Source organism: Bufo bufo, chromosome 4 (assembly GCF_905171765.1).
Source record: "Bufo bufo chromosome 4, aBufBuf1.1, whole genome shotgun sequence".
NCBI classification, from domain to species: domain Eukaryota; kingdom Metazoa; phylum Chordata; class Amphibia; order Anura; family Bufonidae; genus Bufo; species Bufo bufo.
The window spans coordinates 7,940,698-7,960,850 of record NC_053392.1 but is presented as its reverse complement, the minus strand read 5'-3'; the positions used below and the strand labels follow the sequence as shown (position 1 = coordinate 7,960,850).

Genomic DNA, 20,153 nt, shown 5'->3' with positions numbered 1-20,153 from the left:
GCTGGAGGGGGACTGAGCAAAAGGTCTGATCTGGCCTGGTGCTATGAAGGTGCGCTGTTATACCGCGCTCCACCTGACGGCCCCGGTGCCTCTCCATCTGTACAGGGGGTTAACAGGTCACCCCCCCCCCCATACATGATACGTGTAGTGCACATGGAGCGCAGTCCTGCTGGGCAGTGACCGGTCACATCTCTGGGGGGACGTTCTCTACTGTAGAAGCAAAGAGGAGGTTCTCATCCAGGAAATCCACACCAAAGAGGAGAGGACTACAACTCCCAGCTTGTCCAGCCTGTTATTATGTGATATCAGAGGACATTACAGGAGGAGAGGAGAGGACTACAACTCCCAGCATGTCCAGCCTGTTATTATGTGATATCAGAGGACATTACAGGAGGAGGTAGGAGAGGACTACAACTCCCAGCTTGTCCAGCCTGTTATTATGTGATATCAGAGGACATTACAGGAGGAGGTAGGAGAGGACTACAACTCCCAGCATGCCCAGCCTGTTATTATGTGATATCAGAGGACATTACAGGAGGAGGTAGGAGAGGACTACAACTCCCAGCATGTCCAGCCTGTTATTATATGATATCAGAGGACATTACAGGAGGATGTAGGAGAGGACTACAACTCCCAGCATGTCCAGCCCATTATTATGTGATATCAGAGAACATTACAGGAGGAGGTAGGAGAGGACTACAACTCCCAGCATGTCCAGCCCGTTATTATGTGATATCAGAGGACATTACAGGAGGTAGGAGAGGACTACAACTCCCAGCATGTCCAGCCTGTTATTATGTGATACCAGAGGACATTACAGGAGGAGGTAGGAGAGGACTACAACTCCCAGCATGTCCAGCCTGTTATTATGTGATATCAGAGGACATTACAGGGGGAGGTAGGAGAGGACTACAACTCCCAGCATGTCCAGCCCGTTATTATGTGATATCAGAGGACATTACAGGAGGAGGTAGGAGAGGACTACAACTCCCAGCATGTCCAGCCTGTTATTATGTGATATCAGAGGACATTACAGGAGGAGGTAGGAGAGGACTACAACTCCCAGCATGTCCAGCCTGTTACTATGTGATATCAGAGGACATTACAGGAGGAGGTAGGAGAGGACTACAACTCCCAGCATGTCCAGCCTGTTATTATGTGATATCAGAGGACATTACAGGGGGAGGTAGGAGAGGACTACAACTCCCAGCATGTCCAGCCTGTTATTATGTGATATCAGAGGACATTACAGGAGGAGGGAGGAGAGGACTACAACTCCCAGCATGTCCAGCCTGTTATTATGTGATATCAGAGGACATTACAGGAGGAGGTAGGAGAGGACTACAACTCCCAGCATGTCCAGCCTGTTATTATGTGATATCAGAGGAGGTAGAAGAGGAGAGGACTACAACTCCCAGCATTTCTCTCATTTATCCCCTCCACTTCAGTTCCTTCTCTTCTGTACAAAGCCCCGCCCCCTCACGTGACTTGACGTTATCACAGGTTATTGACTACTTCATCCTCTGTGCAAAGCTGAGCTCCGCCCCTCCGGCACTGGTCACATGACGATGACGTCACCCCAGGTCCTTCCGCTCACTGTCCCCATGGAGGAGCTGCCCCCGGCCGCCATGATGGAGGCTCCCCTCCCAGGTAACAGGAGCTGTGGACGGGTCTGCTCCGGGCTGACACTGCTGGATGTGCGGGGATTCCTGCCGGGGAGAGATGACGTCTGGGGGAGATTTATCCGGAAACCACTGCGGACACCGGTTGGAACTTGGAAGGACCCCCCATGGCAGCATTGCGGAGGGGGCGTGTCCTCCATGGGAGCGCCGTGCAGGGGTCGTGTCCTGTAGGGGCTGTTAGTAATGAGGCTTCCAGTGTGAGGCGCTCATTAGTGCAGCCTGTACCTCCTCCATGTGATGACGTCTCCCAGTCCTGTTACTGGGGGCATTACTATTACTGGGGGCATTACTATTACTGGGGGCACTTATGGGGGCATTACTATTACTGGGGGCACTAATGGGGGCATTACTATTACTGGGGGCACTAATGGGGGCATTACTATTACTGGGGGCACTAATGGGGGCATTACTATTACTGGGGGCACTAATAGGGGTATTACTATTAATGGAGGCACTAATGGGACATTACTAGTACTGGGAGGCACTAATGGGGGCATTACTATTACTGGGGGCACTAATGGGGGCATTACTATTACTGGGGGCACTAATGGGGGCATTACTATTACTGGGGGCACTAATGGGGCATTACTATTACTGGGGCATTACTATTACTGGGGGCATTACTATTACTGGGGGCATTACTATTACTGGGGGCATTACTATTAATGGGGGCATTACTATTAATGGGGGCATTACTATTACTGGGAGGCACTAATGGGGGCATTACTATTACTGGGGGCACTAATGGCGCATTACTATTACTGGGGGCATTACTATTACTGGGGCACTAATGGGGGCATTACTATTACTGGGGCACTAATGGGGCATTACTAGTACTGGGAGGCACTAATGGGGGCATTACTATTACTAGGGGCACTAATGGGGGCATTACTATTAATAGAGGCACTAATGGGGACATTACTAGTACTGGGAGCACTAATGGGGGCATTACTATTACTGGGGGCACTAATGGGGGCATTACTATTACTGGGGCCACTAATGGGGGCATTACTAATACTGGGGGCACTAATGGGGCATTACTAATACTGGGGGCACTAATGGGGGCATTACTATTACTGGGGGCACTAATGGGGGCATTACTATTACTGGGGGCACTAATGGGGGCATTACTACTAATGGGGGCATTACTACTAATGGGGGCATTACTACTAATGGGGGCATTACTATTACTGGGGGCACTAATGGGACATTACTATTACTGGGGGCATTACTATTACTGGGGGCACTAATGGGACATTACTATTACTGGGGGCACTAATGGGGGCGTTACTATTACTGGGGGCACTAATGGGGGCATTATTATTACTGGGGGCACTAATGGGGGCATTACTATTACTGGGGACATTACTATTACTGGGGGCATAACTATTAATTGGGGCATTGCTTTTACTGGGGACACTAATGGGGGCATTACTATTACTGGGGACACTAATGGGGGCATTACTATTACTGGGGACACTAATGGGGGCGTTACTATTACTGGGGACACTAATGGGGGCGTTACTATTACTGGGGGCTCTAATGGGGGCGTTACTATTACTGGGGGCACTAATGGGACATTACTATTACTGGTGGCACTAATGAAGGCGTTACTATTACTGTAGGCACTAATAGGGGCGTTACTATTACTGGGGGCACTAATGGAGACTTTATTAATACTGGGGGCACTAATGGGGGCGTTACTATTACTGGGGGCACTAATGGGGGCGTTACTATTACTGGGGGCACTAATGGGGGCATTACTATTATTGGGGGCATTACTATTAATGGGGGCACTAATGGTGTTACTGGGGGGCACTAATGGGGGCATTGCTATTACTGGGGGGCACTAATGGGGGCATTGCTATTACGGGAGGCATTACTATTACAGGAGGCACTAATGGAGACTATTAATACTGGGGGCACTAATGGGGGCGTTACTATTACTGGGGGCACTAATGGGGGCGTTACTATTACTGGGGGCACTAATGGGGGCGTTACTATTACTGGGGGCACTAATGGGGGCGTTACTATTACTGGGGGCACTAATGGGGGCGTTACTATTACTGGGGGCACTAATGGGGGCGTTACTATTACTGGGGGCACTAATGGGGGCGTTACTATTACTGGGGGCACTAATGGGGGCGTTACTATTACTGGGGGCACTAATGGGGGCGTTACTATTACTGGGGGCACTAATGGGGGCGTTACTATTACTGGGGGCACTAATGGGGGCGTTACTATTACTGGGGGCACTAATGGGGGCGTTACTATTACTGGGGGCACTAATGGGGGCGTTACTATTACTGGGGGCACTAATGGGGGCGTTACTATTACTGGGGGCACTAATGGGGGCGTTACTATTACTGGGGGCACTAATGGGGGCGTTACTATTACTGGGGGCACTAATGGGGGCGTTACTATTACTGGGGGCACTAATGGGGGCGTTACTATTACTGGGGGCACTAATGGGGGCGTTACTATTACTAGGGGCACTAATGGGGGCATTACTATTAATGGAGGCACTAATGGGACATTACTAGTACTGGGAGGCACTAATGGGGGCATTACTATTACTGGGGGCACTAATGGGGCATTACTATTACTGGGGGCACTAATGGGGCATTACTATTACTGGGGCATTACTATTACTGGGGGCATTACTAGTACTGGGAGGCACTAATGGGGGCATTACTATTACTGAGGGCACTAATGGGGCATTACTATTACTGGGGGCACTAATGGGGCATTACTATTACTGGGGCATTACTATTACTGGGGCATTACTATTACTAGGGCATTACTATTACTGGGGCATTACTATTACTAGGGCATTACTATTACTGGGGCATTACTATTACTGGGGCATTACTATTACTGGGGCATTACTATTACTGGGGGCATTACTAGTACTGGGAGGCACTAATTGGGGCATTACTATTACTAGGGGCACTAATGGGGGCATTACTATTAATAGAGGCACTAATGGGGACATTACTAGTACTGGGAGCACTAATGGGGGCATTACTATTACTGGGGGCACTAATTGGGGCATTACTATTACTGGGGCCACTAATGGGGGCATTACTATTACTGGGGGCACTAATGGGGCATTACTAATACTGGGGGCGTTACTATTACTGGGGGCACTAATGGGGGCGTTACTATTACTGGGGGCATTACTATTACTGGGGGCACTAATGGGGGCATTACTACTACTGGGGGCACTAATGGGACATTACTATTACTGGGGGCACTAACGGGGACATTACTATTACTGGGGGGAACTAATGGGGCATTACTATTACTGGGGGGAACTAATGGGGCATTACTATTACTGGGGGCACTAATGGGACATTACTATTACTGGGGGCACTAATGGGACATTACTATTACTGGGGGCACTAATGGGACATTACTATTACTGGGGGCACTAATGGGACATTACTATTACTGGGGGCACTAATGGGGACATTACTATTACTGGGGGCACTAATGGGGACATTACTATTACTGGGGGCACTAATGGGACATTACTATTACTGGGGGCATTACTATTACTTTGGGCACTAATGGGACATTACTATTACTGGGGGCACTAATGGGACATTACTATTACTGGGGGCACTAATGGGGGCGTTACTATTACTGGGGGCACTAATGGGGGCGTTACTATTACTGGGGGCACTAATGGGGGCGTTACTATTACTGGGGGCGTTACTATTACTGGGGGCACTAATGGGGGCATAACTATTAATTGGGGCATTGCTATTACTGGGGACACTAATGGGGGCATTACTATTACTGGGGACACTAATGGGGGCGTTACTATTACTGGGGACACTAATGGGGGCGTTACTATTACTGGGGACACTAATGGGGGCGTTACTATTACTGGGGGCTCTAATGGGGGCGTTTCTATTACTGGGGGCACTAATGGAGGCGTTACTATTACTGTAGGCACTAATAGGGGCATTACTATTACTGGGGGCACTAATGGAGGCGTTACTATTACTGGGGGCACTAATGGAGACTTTATTAATACTGGGGGCACTAATGGGGGCGTTACTATTACTGGGGGCACTAATGGGGGCGTTACTATTACTAGGGGCACTAATGGGGGCGTTACTATTACTGGGGGCACTAATGGGGCGTTACTATTACTAGGGGCACTAATGTGGGCATTGCTATTACTGGTGGGCACTAATGGGGGCATTGCTATTACGGGAGGCATTACTATTACAGGAGGCACTAATGGAGACTTTATTAATACTGGGGGCACTAATGGGGGCGTTACTATTACTGGGGGCACTAATGGGGGCGTTACTATTACTGGGGGCACTAATGGGGCGTTACTATTACTGGGGGCACTAATGGGGTCGTTACTATTACTGGGGGCACTAATGGGGTCGTTACTATTACTGGGGGCACTAATGGGGGCGTTACTATTACTGGGGGCACTAATGGGGGCGTTACTATTACTGGGGGCACTAATGGGGGCGTTACTATTACTGGGGGCACTAATGGGGGCGTTACTATTACTGGGGGCACTAATGGGACATTACTATTACTGGGGGCACTAATGGGACATTACTATTACTGGTGGCACTAATGGGGGCATTACTATTACTGGGGGCACTAATGGGGGCATTACTATTACTGGGGGCACTAATGGAGGCGTTACGATTACTGGGGGCACTAATGGGAGTGTTACTATTACTGGGGGCACTAATAGGGGCATTACTATTAATGGGGGCACTAATGGTGTTACTGGGGGGCACTAATGGGGGCATTGCTATTACGGGAGGCATTACTATTACAGGAGGCACTAATGGAGACTTTATTAATACTGGGAGGCACTAATGGGGGCATGATTAATACTGGGAGCCACATTATGATAGCAACTAAACTCTCGTTCCTCTGTGGGAGTTTAGCACTGATATCGGGGGGGGGGGGGGGGGGGGGGGGGGGGGGGGGTTTAGTCCTGATACTGGGGGGCGCTCTTGTCCTTCTATTGGGGTTCAGCCCTGATATCGGGGGGGGGGGGGCGTTTTTGTCCCTCGATGGGGGTTCGGCCCTGATATCGGGGGGGGGGGGGGGCGCTCTTGTCCCTCGGGGGTTCGGCCCTGATATCGTGGGGGGGTGCTCTCTTCCCTCGATGGGGGTTCGGTGATGATATTTGGGGGCGCTCTCCTCCCTCTATGGTAGTCACATTTTTCGGTCTCTTCCATTAGAAGCAGAAAACCGAAGGGTCAGAAATTCTCCTGGAAACTATAAAATGTCCGGTGAATCTGCGGCTCATAAACTGCTGCCGGCTGCCCATAGACTTCCAGGCTGCTGACTGCCACACCCCAATCATCCGGACACTCAGAGGGCAGCGGGGTGAACTCCACCCTAATCCACCCGCAGGTTCCGCTGCCGCATTTCAGGTTCCACAAGAGGATTTACAAAGATGGCGGCTGACAGCAGAGTTCCTCCTCCTGTTTGTGGCGCTCAGTATTGTATTCAGTCTGTGTGTTATCTCCTATAGGTTCTGACTCCGGGAGGAGAAGTCCCCCCGAGAGATGTCCCCGTCCTCTGTATTCCCAGGACTGTCCAGAGGAGAAGCTCCCAGAGAACCATCAGGTAGATGGAGCTGAAGTCTCCACAGAATCTGACCAGAAAGGGACTGAACCAAAGATCATTTTACATTTTTCTTCTTTAGGATGAAAATCTGATGGATATTAAGGCTGAGGTTAAAGATGATGAAGAAGAAGAGGAGACGGATTTATGGGGCGATCAGCAGGGTAAGGAGGGGGGCTGTCATGGGTCACCTGGATACTACTCCCATCATCTCATCATCACATGTAATAATCTCTTCTGTCCCTGTGTGTTTCCTACAGATGGACTCATAGAAGGAAATCCCCCCGAGAGATGTCACTGTCCTCTGTATTCCCAGGACTGTCCAGAAGAGAAGCTCCCAGAGAACTATCAGGTAGATGGAGCTGAAGTCTCCCCAGAATCTGACCAAAAAGTGATGGAACCAAAGACCATTTTACATTTCCCTCTTCCCCTTCCAGGACGGCTCCTGACCATGAGATGATCCTCCTTCCACCAGGCAGGGACAGTGAGGGTGAAACATCTTCTCCTCTGTGTCTTCCTGTCCTTTCAGGTGGGGAGAGGGCATCATCTTCACATGGCAGCAGGTGCGGTCATTCAGACTTACCTTGGGCTCTTAGGTTTGTGTAATGGAGCCTGCTGCAGTACTTTCTTCCCTGCTCCTCTGGAGCACCAGTGGAGGTGAGGAGCCTCTCTGAGTCCCAGCGGTGACTAGACACTCATGGAGCCCCTCCAGTCTTCTCCTCCGCTTGCTGAGATTCTCTGCTCCGGGGGGTGATGTCAGCAGGGTCTGGAGGCTTGGCGCCCACTCGATGCCCCTTCTGATGTTGGTGCAGCTGTGATTGGCTGGAGATTCTGGCTCCAGTGTGAAGGTGACAGACGCTCTCAGACAGTGATGGGAGGGAGCGTTCCTTCATGTCGGCTGCTCGTCTGTGGGGGTGAAGCCTCATTTACATGCAGAAATCCCCTCCACAGTATGAGGGGTCGCGATTGCTTTTGCTCGTCCTCCTACAGCTACATTGTTTATGGGCTGCAGATCATTATTTATATACCATGATGGGATGCCCAGAAATGATAATTTAGGTGCCTGCACGAACAACAACTTCCCCCGATGAACGATTTGTTTCCCTTGTTCATGGTGATCAGCTGTACCATTAGACAGATTGTTGGTAACGAACGTTCATACCCAATATTCTACCTCATTATCTGGTCAGCGCAGGAGCTAATCAAAACATCGTGAACTCCTCAGACCTTCTCACATCTCAAGCTCCTGAGGTAGTTCTCTGGATCTGAGGGACAGACCACTTCAGGGGTAGATGCTCTAACGTTACCTTGGAAGTTCCAGCAGCTTAAACGTTTCTGCCTCTTCCTTTTAATTCCAAGAATTCTGAGGAAAATTTGGGAAAAAGAGGTAGACGTCATCTTGGTAGCCGGGCTGTGGAGTCGGAGTTTTGGATGGAGTCTAAAGCAGATGTGGAGGGAATACAAAAGTTCTGACTCCAGCTTAAAAAATCTTGTTTGATATTAACATTATGTAATTATTTATTAAATTTCATAAGAGGTTAGAAAAATTAATCATAAATATATTTTATTTTCAATTAATATAAAGGCGCATTTACGTGCACAGACCAAGCAGGCAATTATCGGGAAGAATCCTGATAATTGCATGCTCGTCAGTGGAGGTGAAGAGTTGTATTTACATGTAGGAATCTCCTCCTCTGTATGGGGATCAGTCATGACTACAGCCATCTCTCATCCTCATACAGAGCCATTGTTTCTGGGGAACAGATCACTGTTCACACAGCACAATCTGCCGCACAGAAACCATGATGTAATGTGCTGCACGAACTCTGAACTCATCAGGTGATTGGCAGCACATTTACACAGGCCTATTATTGGAAACCAGCATTCATCATAACACTCATTCCCGATGATTGGCCCTACAATTCTGCAGTGTAAATCTTCCATAAGACTCGTATTTATCAAAACCAATGATAAGCAGAGTGGTCTAGTGATGATAGATAATCAGTTCTCACCTCTCCTGTGTTCTCTCCTCTCCTTATACTATAAACAGTGATAAGCAGGGTGTTCTAGTGATGATAATCAGTTCTCACCTCTCCTGTGTTCTCTCCTCTCCTTATACTATACACAGTGATAAGCAGAGTGTTCTAGTGATGATAATCAGTTCCTACCTCTCCTGTGTTATCTCCTTTCCTTATACTATACACAGTGATAAGCAGAGTGTTCTAGTGGTGATAGATAATCAGTTCTCACCTCTCCTGTGTTCTCTCCTGTCCTTATACTATATACAGTGATAAGCAGGGTGTTCTAGTGATGATAGATAATCAGTTCTCACCTCTCCTGTGTTCTCTCCTGTCCTTATACTATATACAGTGATAAGCAGTAGGGGTGGGCGGTATAGGCGATATAATTTGGGCCACGATATGGATTTTCGCCATATCGCCTATATCACCGGACCGCGATATGATCGCGCTCTGCGCGCACCATTTTCTCCTGAGCCGGCCGGCACAGTGGAGGGAGAAGGAGGGAGTCCCTCCCTCCCCACTGTGTGCGGCTGCCGCTGAACACCAATGAGGACAGAGTAGGAGGAGGAGGGGAGGGACTGTGGCCACTGCGCCACCAATGAATGTGCCGGCCTTATCCCACAGGGTCCCCCTCCCCCCCCCCCATCATTGTTGGCAGTGGGCAGTTCCGATCGGTTACCATGGCAGCCAGGAGTCACGCTACTGAAGTCCTGGCTGCGATGGTATGTTAGTGAGCAGCATTTTACTCACGTGCGCTGTGGCCGCCGGTCGCTCCTTCTTCTGTCTGTGCGGCGGATTGCTAACGCATTAGCAATGCGCCGCACAGACCTATGAGAAGAAGGAGTGACCGGCGGCCACGGCGCACGTGAGTAAAATGCTGCTCACTAACATACCATCGCAGCCAGGACTTCAGTAGCGTCCTGGCTGCCATGGTAACCGATCGGAGCCCCAGCATTACACTGCTGGGACTCCGATCAGAACTGCCCACTGCCACCAATGGGGGGGGGAGGGACCCTGTGGCCACTGCCACCAATGATTAATACTGGGGAGGGGGGAAGGGAGGGAGGGGGGTTGGGTTTGAGTTACCATAGGGGGCGGATCAGAGGCTGAGGGGGCAGATCAGAGGCTGAGGGGGCAGATCAGAGGCTGAGGGGGAGCAGATCAGAGGCTGAGGGGGAGCAGATCAGAGGCTGAGGGGGAGCAGATCAGAGGCTGAGGGGGAGCAGATCAGAGGCTGGGGGGAGCAGATCAGAGGCTGAGGGGGAGCAGATCAGAGGCTGGGGGGAGCAGATCAGAGGCTGGGGGGGGCAGATCAGAGGCTGGGGGGGGCAGATCAGAGGCTGGGGGGGGGGCACATGAGAGGCTGGCTGCCATGGTCAGCTCCCTGCTGTTGTGTGCACAAAGTACAGGGCAGCAGGGAGAGTGTAAAGTCCTATTCACCCAAATAGAGCTCTATTAGGGTGAATATGACAAGGGTTCTAGCCCTTAAGGAGGCTAATAGTTATTAAATAAAAAGTAAAAAAAAAAAAAGTTTAAACACCCCCCCCAATATAGAAAACAATATATCGCAATATATATCGCATATCGCATATGCTTAAAATTATATCGCAATATAAATTTTAGGCCATATCGTCCACCCCTAATAAGCAGAGTGTTCTAGTGATGATAGATAATCAGTTCTCACCTCTCCTGTGTTCTCTCCTGTCCTTATACTATGGACAGTGATAACCAGGCTGTTCTAGTGATAATCAGTCCTCACCTCTCCTGTCCTTATACTATAAACAGTGATAAGCAGGGTGTTCTAGTGATGATAATCAGTTCTCACCTCTCCTGTGTTCTCTCCTGTCCTTATACTATATACAGTGATAAGCAGAGTGTTCTAGTGATGATAATCAGTTCTCACCTCTCCTGTCCTTATACTATACACAGTGATAAGCAGAGTGTTCTAGTGATGATGGATAATCAGTTCTCGCCTCTCCTGTGTTCTCTCCTGTCCTTATACTATAAACTGTGATAAGCAGGGTGTTCTAGTGATAATCAGTTCTCACCTCTCCTGTGTTCTCTTCTGTCCTTATACTATACACAGTGATAAGCAGGGTGTTCTAGTGATGATAAATTATTATTTATTATTAAAGCGCCATTCATTCCATAGCGCTGTACATGTGATAAGCGGTGCACATACATAATACAGACAAGTGCACTAAGCAGGAACAAGACGAGTTATAGACTGGTACAGAAGGGGAGAGGGCCCTGCCCGTGAGGGCTTACAATCTACATGGTATGGGAGAAGGACACAGTAGGTGCGGGTGAAGCTGGTCATGGCGGTATAGAGGCAGCAGGGTCACTGGTTGTAGGCTTGTCTGAAGAGGTGGGTTTCAGGTTTCTTTTGAAGGATTCCACTGTAGGTGAGAGTCTGATATGTTGGGGCAGCGAGTTCCAGAGTATGGGGGATGCACTGGAGAAATCTTGGAGGCGATTGTGGGAAGAGGTGATAAGAGGAGAGGAGAGAAGGAGGTCTTGTGAGGATCGGAGAGTGCGTGTGGGGGTGTATCGGGAAAGTAGCTCAGAGATGTAGGGAGGGGACAGGTTGTGGACGGTCTTGTATGTATTTGTTAGTACTTTGAAGTGAATTCGCTGGGCAATGGGGAGACAGTGAATGGATTGGCAGAGAGGAGAGGCAGAGGAGTAATAGGGTGAGAGGTGGATTAGTCGGGCAGCAGAGTTGAGGATAGATTGGAGGGGTGCTAGATGGAAGGCCACAGAAGAGAATCAGTTCTCACCTCTCCTGTGTTCTCTCCTGTCCTTATACTGTCCTTAGAGAAGACAGAAATATGGATAAAGTGTGTAACCCTTTATACTGTATTCCTTGTGATTACTTTGGCCATGAGGGATAACTAAGTTCAGGCCATTCAATTATAAAATTGTTTTTGATGATAATTAAGTACAGAATGTTCTGAAATTCTTCCTGAGGTGGTAATAGATTTTTCATAGGTGGGAGGAAGTTGTTCTTCCTTCCTTTTGTGATAATCCAAAAACTAACCGGGAAAAGCATTCCAGAGGTTGGATGTGAGGAGATGCCTTCTTCAGTACCTGGAGGTTACAGAATTTTGGGAGGACGTCTAATAGTCTTTTCATGTAATTTCAAGTTAATGGGAGGAGGATGAAAGCTTCCAAGATCTCCATCACCTGGTGGAGTAGAGTGGCTACTTGTGAATCCTACAAATCCATGGAGAAGGAGCCGTCTCAGAACCAAAAGCCTACCTGACTAGAGCTTCATCCAGTACTTGGGCAGAAAGGCGTCTGCCTCCACTGAACACATTTGTAGGGCAGCAGATTGGGTTATCCCTCCTACTTATTAAACATTATAGAGGAGATATTCATTCAACACAAGATTTAGCATTTGGGGAGAAAGTCCTCCAAGCAGTAGTCACTCCATAGACTGACTGATCTGGTAGATCTCATGATCAGGTGCCGTAGTGCAAACCTTCACTGCAGCACCACGTAACTTCCCAAAATTAAAATATACATATAAAAATACAGAAACATAATTGTATGTATGTAAATATTAGACTGAGCAAATGACAGGGAGAAAATAATGTGTCTACTCGCTGAAAGTTCCCTTTAGGGTCTGTCAGGTTCAGAAGACACTGAGGAGAAGATGGAGGAGGAACCTTTCTAGCTTCCAGTCTTAGTGTAGTAGGAGGATCATCTCATAGTCAGATGTCGTCATTAAGGATTAATGAAAAATGAATTTCCAGTAACAATAATTCATGTATTTTTTTTCTTCTTTAGGATGAAAATCTGATGGATATTAAGGTTGAGGTTAAAGATGAAGAAGAGGAGACGGATTTATGGGGCGATCAGCAGTGTAAGGAGGGGGTCTGTCATGGGTCACCTGGATACTACTCTCATCATCTCATCATCACATGTAATAATCTCTCCTGTCCCTGTGTGTTTCCTACAGATGGACTTATAGAAGGAAATCCCCCCGAGAGATGTCCCCGTCCTCTGTATTCCCAGGACTGTCCAGAGGAGAAGCTCCCAGAGAACCATCAGGTAGATGGAGCTGAGCCCTATACACGTCTATATAGGGGGGTCCTGCAGTCATAGAGGGGTCATAGATGGTGGGGGTCTCTTATGTGGATCTGTTAGATTTCCCACCTGTCTGCTGTATTGTCCTGAATTGTTACAGATGACAAATCAGGGGGAAGATGTGACTGATATTAAAGTGGAGGATGAAGAAGAGCGGATGATGGGCGATCCCCCGTGTAAGAGTGAGGTGGAGGAGGACATTCCAGTCCATGTGACCACAGGTATGGAATCCTGAATGGAGGAGGTGGATTCAGAGGTTTCTTCAGGTGAGGCTCCACCTTAGAGCTCCTGTAAAGGAGCACTCCGGGCAGTGACCCCTGTGATATGTACAGGAGCGGAGGGAGCTGTGACTGCACATAGACATCCTCTCTAAGGTTTTGGAGCGGAGGTCTCATCAGGTGCTGGGTATTATAGATGACAACAGGTCAGTTTTATCTCGTAGGGAACACTGTAAATACAAAACCCATAAAACTATATAAATGTGGAATCGCTGTAATCGTACTGACCTGGAGAATGAAGGGAACAGATCAGTTTTATCTCATAGGGAACGCTGTAAAAACAAAACCCATAAAACTATATAAATGTGGTATCACTGTAATCGTACTGACCCGGAGAATGAAGAGAACAGCTCAGTTTTATCTCATAGGGAACGCTGTAAAAACAAAACCCATAAAACTATATAAATGTGGTATCACTGTAATCGTACTGACCGGAGAATGAAGAGAACAGGTCAGTTTTATCTCATAGGGAACACTGTAAAAACAAAACCCATAAAACTAAATAAATGTGGTATCGCTGTAATCGTACTGACCGGAGAATGAAGAGAACAGGTCAGTTTTATCTCATAGGGAACACTGTAAAAACAAAACCCATAAAACTATATAAATGTGGTATCACTGTAATCGTACTGACCCGGAGAATGAAGAGAACAGGTCAGTTTTATCTCATAGGGAACGCTGTAAATACAAAACCCATAAAACTATATAAATGTGGCATCACTGTAATCGTACTGACCCGGAGAATGAAGAGAACAGCTCAGTTATACTGCATATTGAACATCTTAACAAAAAAATCAAATAAATTGTAGTGGAAACTATTTTTTTTTTACCAACTCCACAATATTTGGATTTTTTTTCTCTCTTCCCCCTACATTGTGTACAATATTGAATGGTTCCATTAGAAAGTACACGTTGTCCTGCAAAAACCAAGCTGTCATATGGCTATGTGAATGGAAAAATAAAAAAAAGTTATGGCTCCGGGCAGGCAGGGTTAGAAAAACAAAAAATGCAGTAAATCACAAGGTCTTGAATGAGTAAAGGGCTTGCATAATAGAAATCCATGATTCACCCAATTTCATCAACTACACTTTCCATTTTAATAATTTTTTTTCTGTAACATAGAAAGGGTTAACAGCAAAACTCAATGTATATTATGCGTTTTACAGAAATAGTGGTTGTTAACTGTTGTATGGGCACCCACAGGGCTCAGAAGGGAAGGAGAGCTAAGCGCAACATTTTATCTGAAAAAAATTTAATTTTTAATTTTCACAGCTAAGTGTTTCTTTTTATTAATTTCATTAATTGTTTGTTTTTATTCTGGGGAAAGGGGAGTACTTAGAATTTTTCTATTTTTAAAAACTTTTTTAGGCCCCCAAGGGCCAAACATCATTCAGTTGTTAGTTTGCCACTTCTGTTTATCAATGAAAAGATCTTTGGGGTTATTTACTTCTATATTAGGTGTATTTCTGACGCAGCTTCTGCGACTTTTCCCCGCTCACGCCAGGTCTAAAAAAGTGGGCGTGGCGTGGGTAGGAAAAGAGTCATTTATCATTTTCTATGCCTATTTTAGGTGCAGAAAATGGTCTTAATCTACATTAGCAAGGGAGCTGGCGTAGATTTAGAAGCAGCGGTGGATCTGCCGAACTTATGTAGAGGCCGGTGCCAGCGCAGGGGCTTATTAAGACCGGTGTCTAAAACGCTGCTCTTAATAAGTTACCACCTCTTGTTATTTGGGGGATGAGTTGACGTTTTAATTGGTACCATTTTGAAGTCTGTGATTTCCTGATCCCTGGATATTATGCTCTTTGTTGGGCGAATGGCTGTTTTGGCAATTTGTTTCTTCTTTTTTGTTACGGCTAGAGATGAGCGAATTTCTCAAAAATCGATTTGCCGAATTATCCGAAAAGATTAGATTTGATCCGAATTTATTCACGGTAAACCGCGTTAAAAAACAGCTATTTCCTGGCTGCAGAGAGCCTTTATAGCGGTGTAGAACACTGTGCCTTTATAGCGGTTTAGAACACTGTGCCTGTGTAGCGGTGTAGAGTACTGTGCCTGTGTAGCGGTGTAGAACACTGTGCCTGTGTAGCGGTGTAGAACACTGTGCCTGTGTAGCGGTGTAGAACACTGTGCCTGTGTAGCGGTGTAGAACACTGTGCCTGTGTAGCGGTGTAGAACACTGTGCCTGTGTAGCGGTGTAGAACACTGTGCCTGTACAGCGGTGTAGAACACTGTGCCTGTGTAGCGGTGTAGAACACTGTGCCTGTGTAGCGGTGTAGAACACTGTGCCTGTGTAGCGGTGTAGAACACTGTGCCTGTGTAGCGGTGTAGAACACTGTGCCTGTGTAGCGGTGTAGAACACTGTGCCTGTGTAGCGGTGTAGAACACTGTGCCTGTATAGCGGTGTAGAACACTGTGCCTGTATAGCGGTGTAGAACACTGTGCCCGTATAGCGGTGTAGAGCACTGTGCCCGTATAGCGGTGTAGAGCACTGTGCCCGTATAGCGGTGTAGAGCACTGTGCCCGTATAGCGGTGTAGAGCACTGTGCCCGTATAGCGGTGTAGAGCACTGTGCCCGTATAGCGGTGTAGAGCACTGTGCCCGTATAGCGGTGTAGAGCACTGTGCCCGTATAGCGGTGTAGAGCACTGTGCCCGTATAGCGGTGTAGAGCACTGTGCCCGTATAGCGGTGTAGAGCACTGTGCCCGTATAGCGGTGTAGAGCACTGTGCCCGTATAGCGGTGTAGAGCACTGTGCCCGTATAGCGGTGTAGAGCACTGTGCCCGTATAGCGGTGTAGAGCACTGTGCCCGTATAGCGGTGTAGAGCACTGTGCCCGTATAGCGGTGTAGAGCACTGTGCCCGTATAGCGGTGTAGAGCACTGTGCCCGTATAGCGGTGTAGAGCACTGTGCCCGTATAGCGGTGTAGAGCACTGTGCCCGTATAGCGGTGTAGAGCACTGTGCCCGTATAGCGGTGTAGAGCACTGTGCCCGTATAGCGGTGTAGAGCACTGTGCCCGTATAGCGGTGTAGAGCACTGTGCCCGTATAGCGGTGTAGAGCACTGTGCCCGTATAGCGGTGTAGAGCACTGTGCCCGTATAGCGGTGTAGAGCACTGTGCCCGTATAGCGGTGTAGAGCACTGTGCCCGTATAGCGGTGTAGAGCACTGTGCCCGTATAGCGGTGTAGAGCACTGTGCCCGTATAGCGGTGTAGAGCACTGTGCCCGTATAGCGGTGTAGAGCACTGTGCCCGTATAGCGGTGTAGAGCACTGTGCCCGTATAGCGGTGTAGAGCACTGTGCCCGTATAGCGGTGTAGAACACTGTGCCTGTATAGCGGTGTAGAACACTGTGCCTGTATAGCGGTGTAGAACACTGTGCCTGTATAGCGGTGTAGAACACTGTGCCCGTATAGCGGTGTAGAACACTCTGCCTTGCAGTAACACACATAGGGAGTTTGCTGTGGTAGTGAAATAACACTGTGAGTCCGTATGACAGGCAGATGACAGGCGTCGCTATTAGAATCACTGCACATGTATTTTGGCAGTCACAGGGCTTAATAACTTACAGTATAACTGTTGTTGTATTTTTTTTTTTTTGGAGTATTGGATTGTGGTGATTAATATCTCCTTGGTGGTCCTATTTCAACTTTTCACTGTGTATTCCATTACCCCTTAATTCCACAGTTTTGTCCCCTGTACTGCCTACTTCTACCTGTGCTTAAAATAAGGTTGCTAGGCATGGTCTGTCTATCTGTTGCTAGGCATGGTGCGTCTATCTGTTGCTAGGCATGGTGCGTCTATCTGTTGCTAGGCATGGTGCGTCTATCTGTTGCTAGGCATGGTCTGTCTATCTGTTGCTAGGCATGGTCTGTCTATCTGTTGCTAGGCATGGTCTGTCTATCTGTTGCTAGGCATGGTCTGTCTATCTGTTGCTAGGCATGGTCTGTCTATCTGTTGCTAGGCATGGTGCGTCTATCTGTTGCTAGGCATGGTCCGTCTATCTGTTGTAGACGAAGCACGCATCGTGCAGGGTCACATTACTGACAGCCAGGGACTGTAAGTAAATGATTAAAGCCAGGTCCTCCCCAGCAGCTGATAACAGTGCCTGGGCTGTGTGCACTTCTCCCTGTCCCTGCACTTGGCAGACGCTCCCTCACTCAGCAGAGCTGGAGAATGCAGAGCTGGAGCAGCGCAGACCAGGGAAGGGAGATCTGCCGTCTGCTCAGTGTATAAATGAGAGCAACATGTGGTAAGAGGACCCCTTTGTGCTGCAGGAGATTAACCCTTTAGGGGGAGGGCTATGGTTACTGACACTTTTGGGGGGCTATTGTTACTGGCTAGTGAGGGCAGGCGGGATTAGCCTCAGGGTGAGGGCAGTGGCGGCCATCTTAACTGAATAGAGAAATTGCAGTTTTATGCAGACTGGTTGCTAAGGGCTGAATCTTATTAAATTATGGGGTAAGTCAGTCTAATAGTAACTGATTCTGGAATATCATGTTATTAGCAACTAAATATATGAAAAGTATAATTAGGGTCTAAATGTGACAGTTATCCTTTAAGTATGAACTCAGCCTCACAGGTCGATGTTAGCGCCAAGAAGAAGCGCACTCCTTTTACACCGCTGTCAGCTGATTCCACATAGATGTCTACAGAACCTCTTCTATTAACCCCTTATACAAGTAGAGCCCCCGACAGAGTGGAGAGGGGGTCAGCAATAAGTGTGTGGTGACGTCACTGATTATTTTGCCCTTCCTCTGATCCGTCAGAACAATAACCCCCAAAAAAGGATCCTGTCTGTTGAGCATCCGCCTTCACTCGGTCAGCATTTGGTCAGTAATCCATCAGTATCGCTAAAGCCCAAAAAAACTGGATTGAATCCAAAACAGAGATGACTCGTGAATGGAATATTTGCATGTCTTTTGTGTTTTGTACCCACTCCTGCTTTTGGTTCCCAAATCAAATCATAAGCCAATTCTGATGGGACCATACAGGCCTTACAGCTGCTACACAGACAGAATCCGTTGTGCGTCTCATTTTTCCTTCTTTCTGACAAATCAGAAGAAAGGTCAAATAAATAATGATGTCAGCCAGGCCGAAAGGCAAAATAGTGGCCCAGTCATGAAGTGGGGAGGGTGGGAGAACAGTATGAGGAGACCACAGAGTGGCCTATTGACATAGTGTTGAGTTAGCAGCAGCATGAGGAGGCCACAGAGTGGCAAGGTGACAGTGTGGAGGTGGCAGCAGCAGCATGAGGAGACCTGAGTGGTGAGGTGGCAGCAGCATCAGGAGACCACAGAGTGGGGAGGTGGGTGGCAAAAACAGTACCTGCTGACGATGGTGGGTGTAAGAAGGAGCACTTGGCATCAGATGTGTGGCATCATCAGAATAGTAGCTGAAGCCAGGTAGCCAGAAGAAACCGGTCTTTTTTTTTTGTCAAGGTTTGGCTGATCCACACCTGATTTATCTTTACAAAGGTCAGTCTCTTCACATTTTGGGTGGACAGACGAGTTCTCCTTGGGATAACTATGGCCCCTGCCACACTAAACACCAGCTCTGATGCCACACTACTGGCCGGGCAGGACAGCTTTTCCAAGGCAAACTCGGCTAGTTGTGGCCACAAATCCAGTTTGGCTGCCCAGGGGATCTTCAATGTGGGGTGGCAGGGTACACTCCAAGTATGCCACCACCTGCTGGTTCAGGTCCTGCTCCAGGTCTACCTGCTGCTGGTGAGTAGTTTCTTCACTAGGCGGGTTAAGAAAGCTGCTCATCAGCTACTCTAGACTCAGGTTGCTGCTGATGGAGCTGATACTGCTCCTACCCCCCCCCCCCCCCCCCACCACCACCACGCCATAGCAGTGGAACAAAAGCGCAAAGGGCCCCCCTGGTCAGAACTGCGAGAGGATGGCCAATGGCATAGATAGGCAGCGGCCAACTGACTACATAGGGTGTCTCTATAGTAGTTCAGATTGTACTCCCTCTCAGCGGGTGTAAAAAATAAATAAAAAAAAGGCCCCCATTTTGGACCGGTGGAAAGCCAGAAGTAATCCCTCTGCCGAATGGTGACAATTTGGCTGTCACTACTCAAGCAAGTGAGCATGCATTGGGCCATTTGCGCAAGTGACTCAGAGGGACTCCCTGCCTCCATCTCCACTGCATACTGCCACGGTGTGCCTGGGTCCTCTGCCTCATCTTCCTCATCTCCCTCTTGCTTCTCCAGCTGCTCCTGCTTCTCCTCTCCTGTCACCTGTGTAGAAAAACCACCCATTTCTCCACGCATTGTTTGTGCTCCAATGTCCTCCTCCCCCTCCTCCAGTTCAGCCCCCACAGGGCTCATGTGGCCGTGAGATCTAGGCGCCATGTTTCCAGTCCCCTGACCAGCCAGATTTACCAGTATCTGTTCTAGGACGTGAAGCAGGGGAATGACGTTGTTCATCCCGTAGTCCTAGCGACTGACAA

General features: G+C 48.2%; 3 protein-coding genes across 5 annotated transcripts in view; 2 read left to right on the top strand and 1 right to left on the bottom strand.

Moving 5' to 3' along the window:
• The window catches only part of LOC120998324 (aspartic and glutamic acid-rich protein-like), a 2,513,920-nt gene that overhangs the window by 1,127,765 nt on the left and 1,366,002 nt on the right, over positions 1-20,153 (bottom strand). The gene's annotated exons all lie outside the window — the stretch shown is intronic.
• The window catches only part of LOC120998305 (gastrula zinc finger protein XlCGF26.1-like), a 4,064,644-nt gene that overhangs the window by 3,585,452 nt on the left and 459,039 nt on the right, over positions 1-20,153 (top strand). The gene's annotated exons all lie outside the window — the stretch shown is intronic.
• Positions 1,615-20,153, top strand: part of LOC120998312 (gastrula zinc finger protein XlCGF26.1-like) — a 422,105-nt gene continuing 403,566 nt past the window's right edge. The window contains exons 1-3 of one of the 3 annotated variants that reach the window (XM_040428970.1): positions 1,615-1,650; positions 7,213-7,307; positions 13,518-13,638. In XM_040428970.1, the coding sequence (XP_040284904.1) occupies positions 1,629-1,650; positions 7,213-7,307; positions 13,518-13,638 (238 nt within the window). In that variant the 5' untranslated portion in view covers positions 1,615-1,628. Of the gene's footprint in view, positions 1,651-7,212; positions 7,308-13,517; positions 13,684-20,153 lie in introns of those variants that run through there. The other 2 variants (XM_040428969.1, XM_040428972.1) reach the window with 2 other exon arrangements.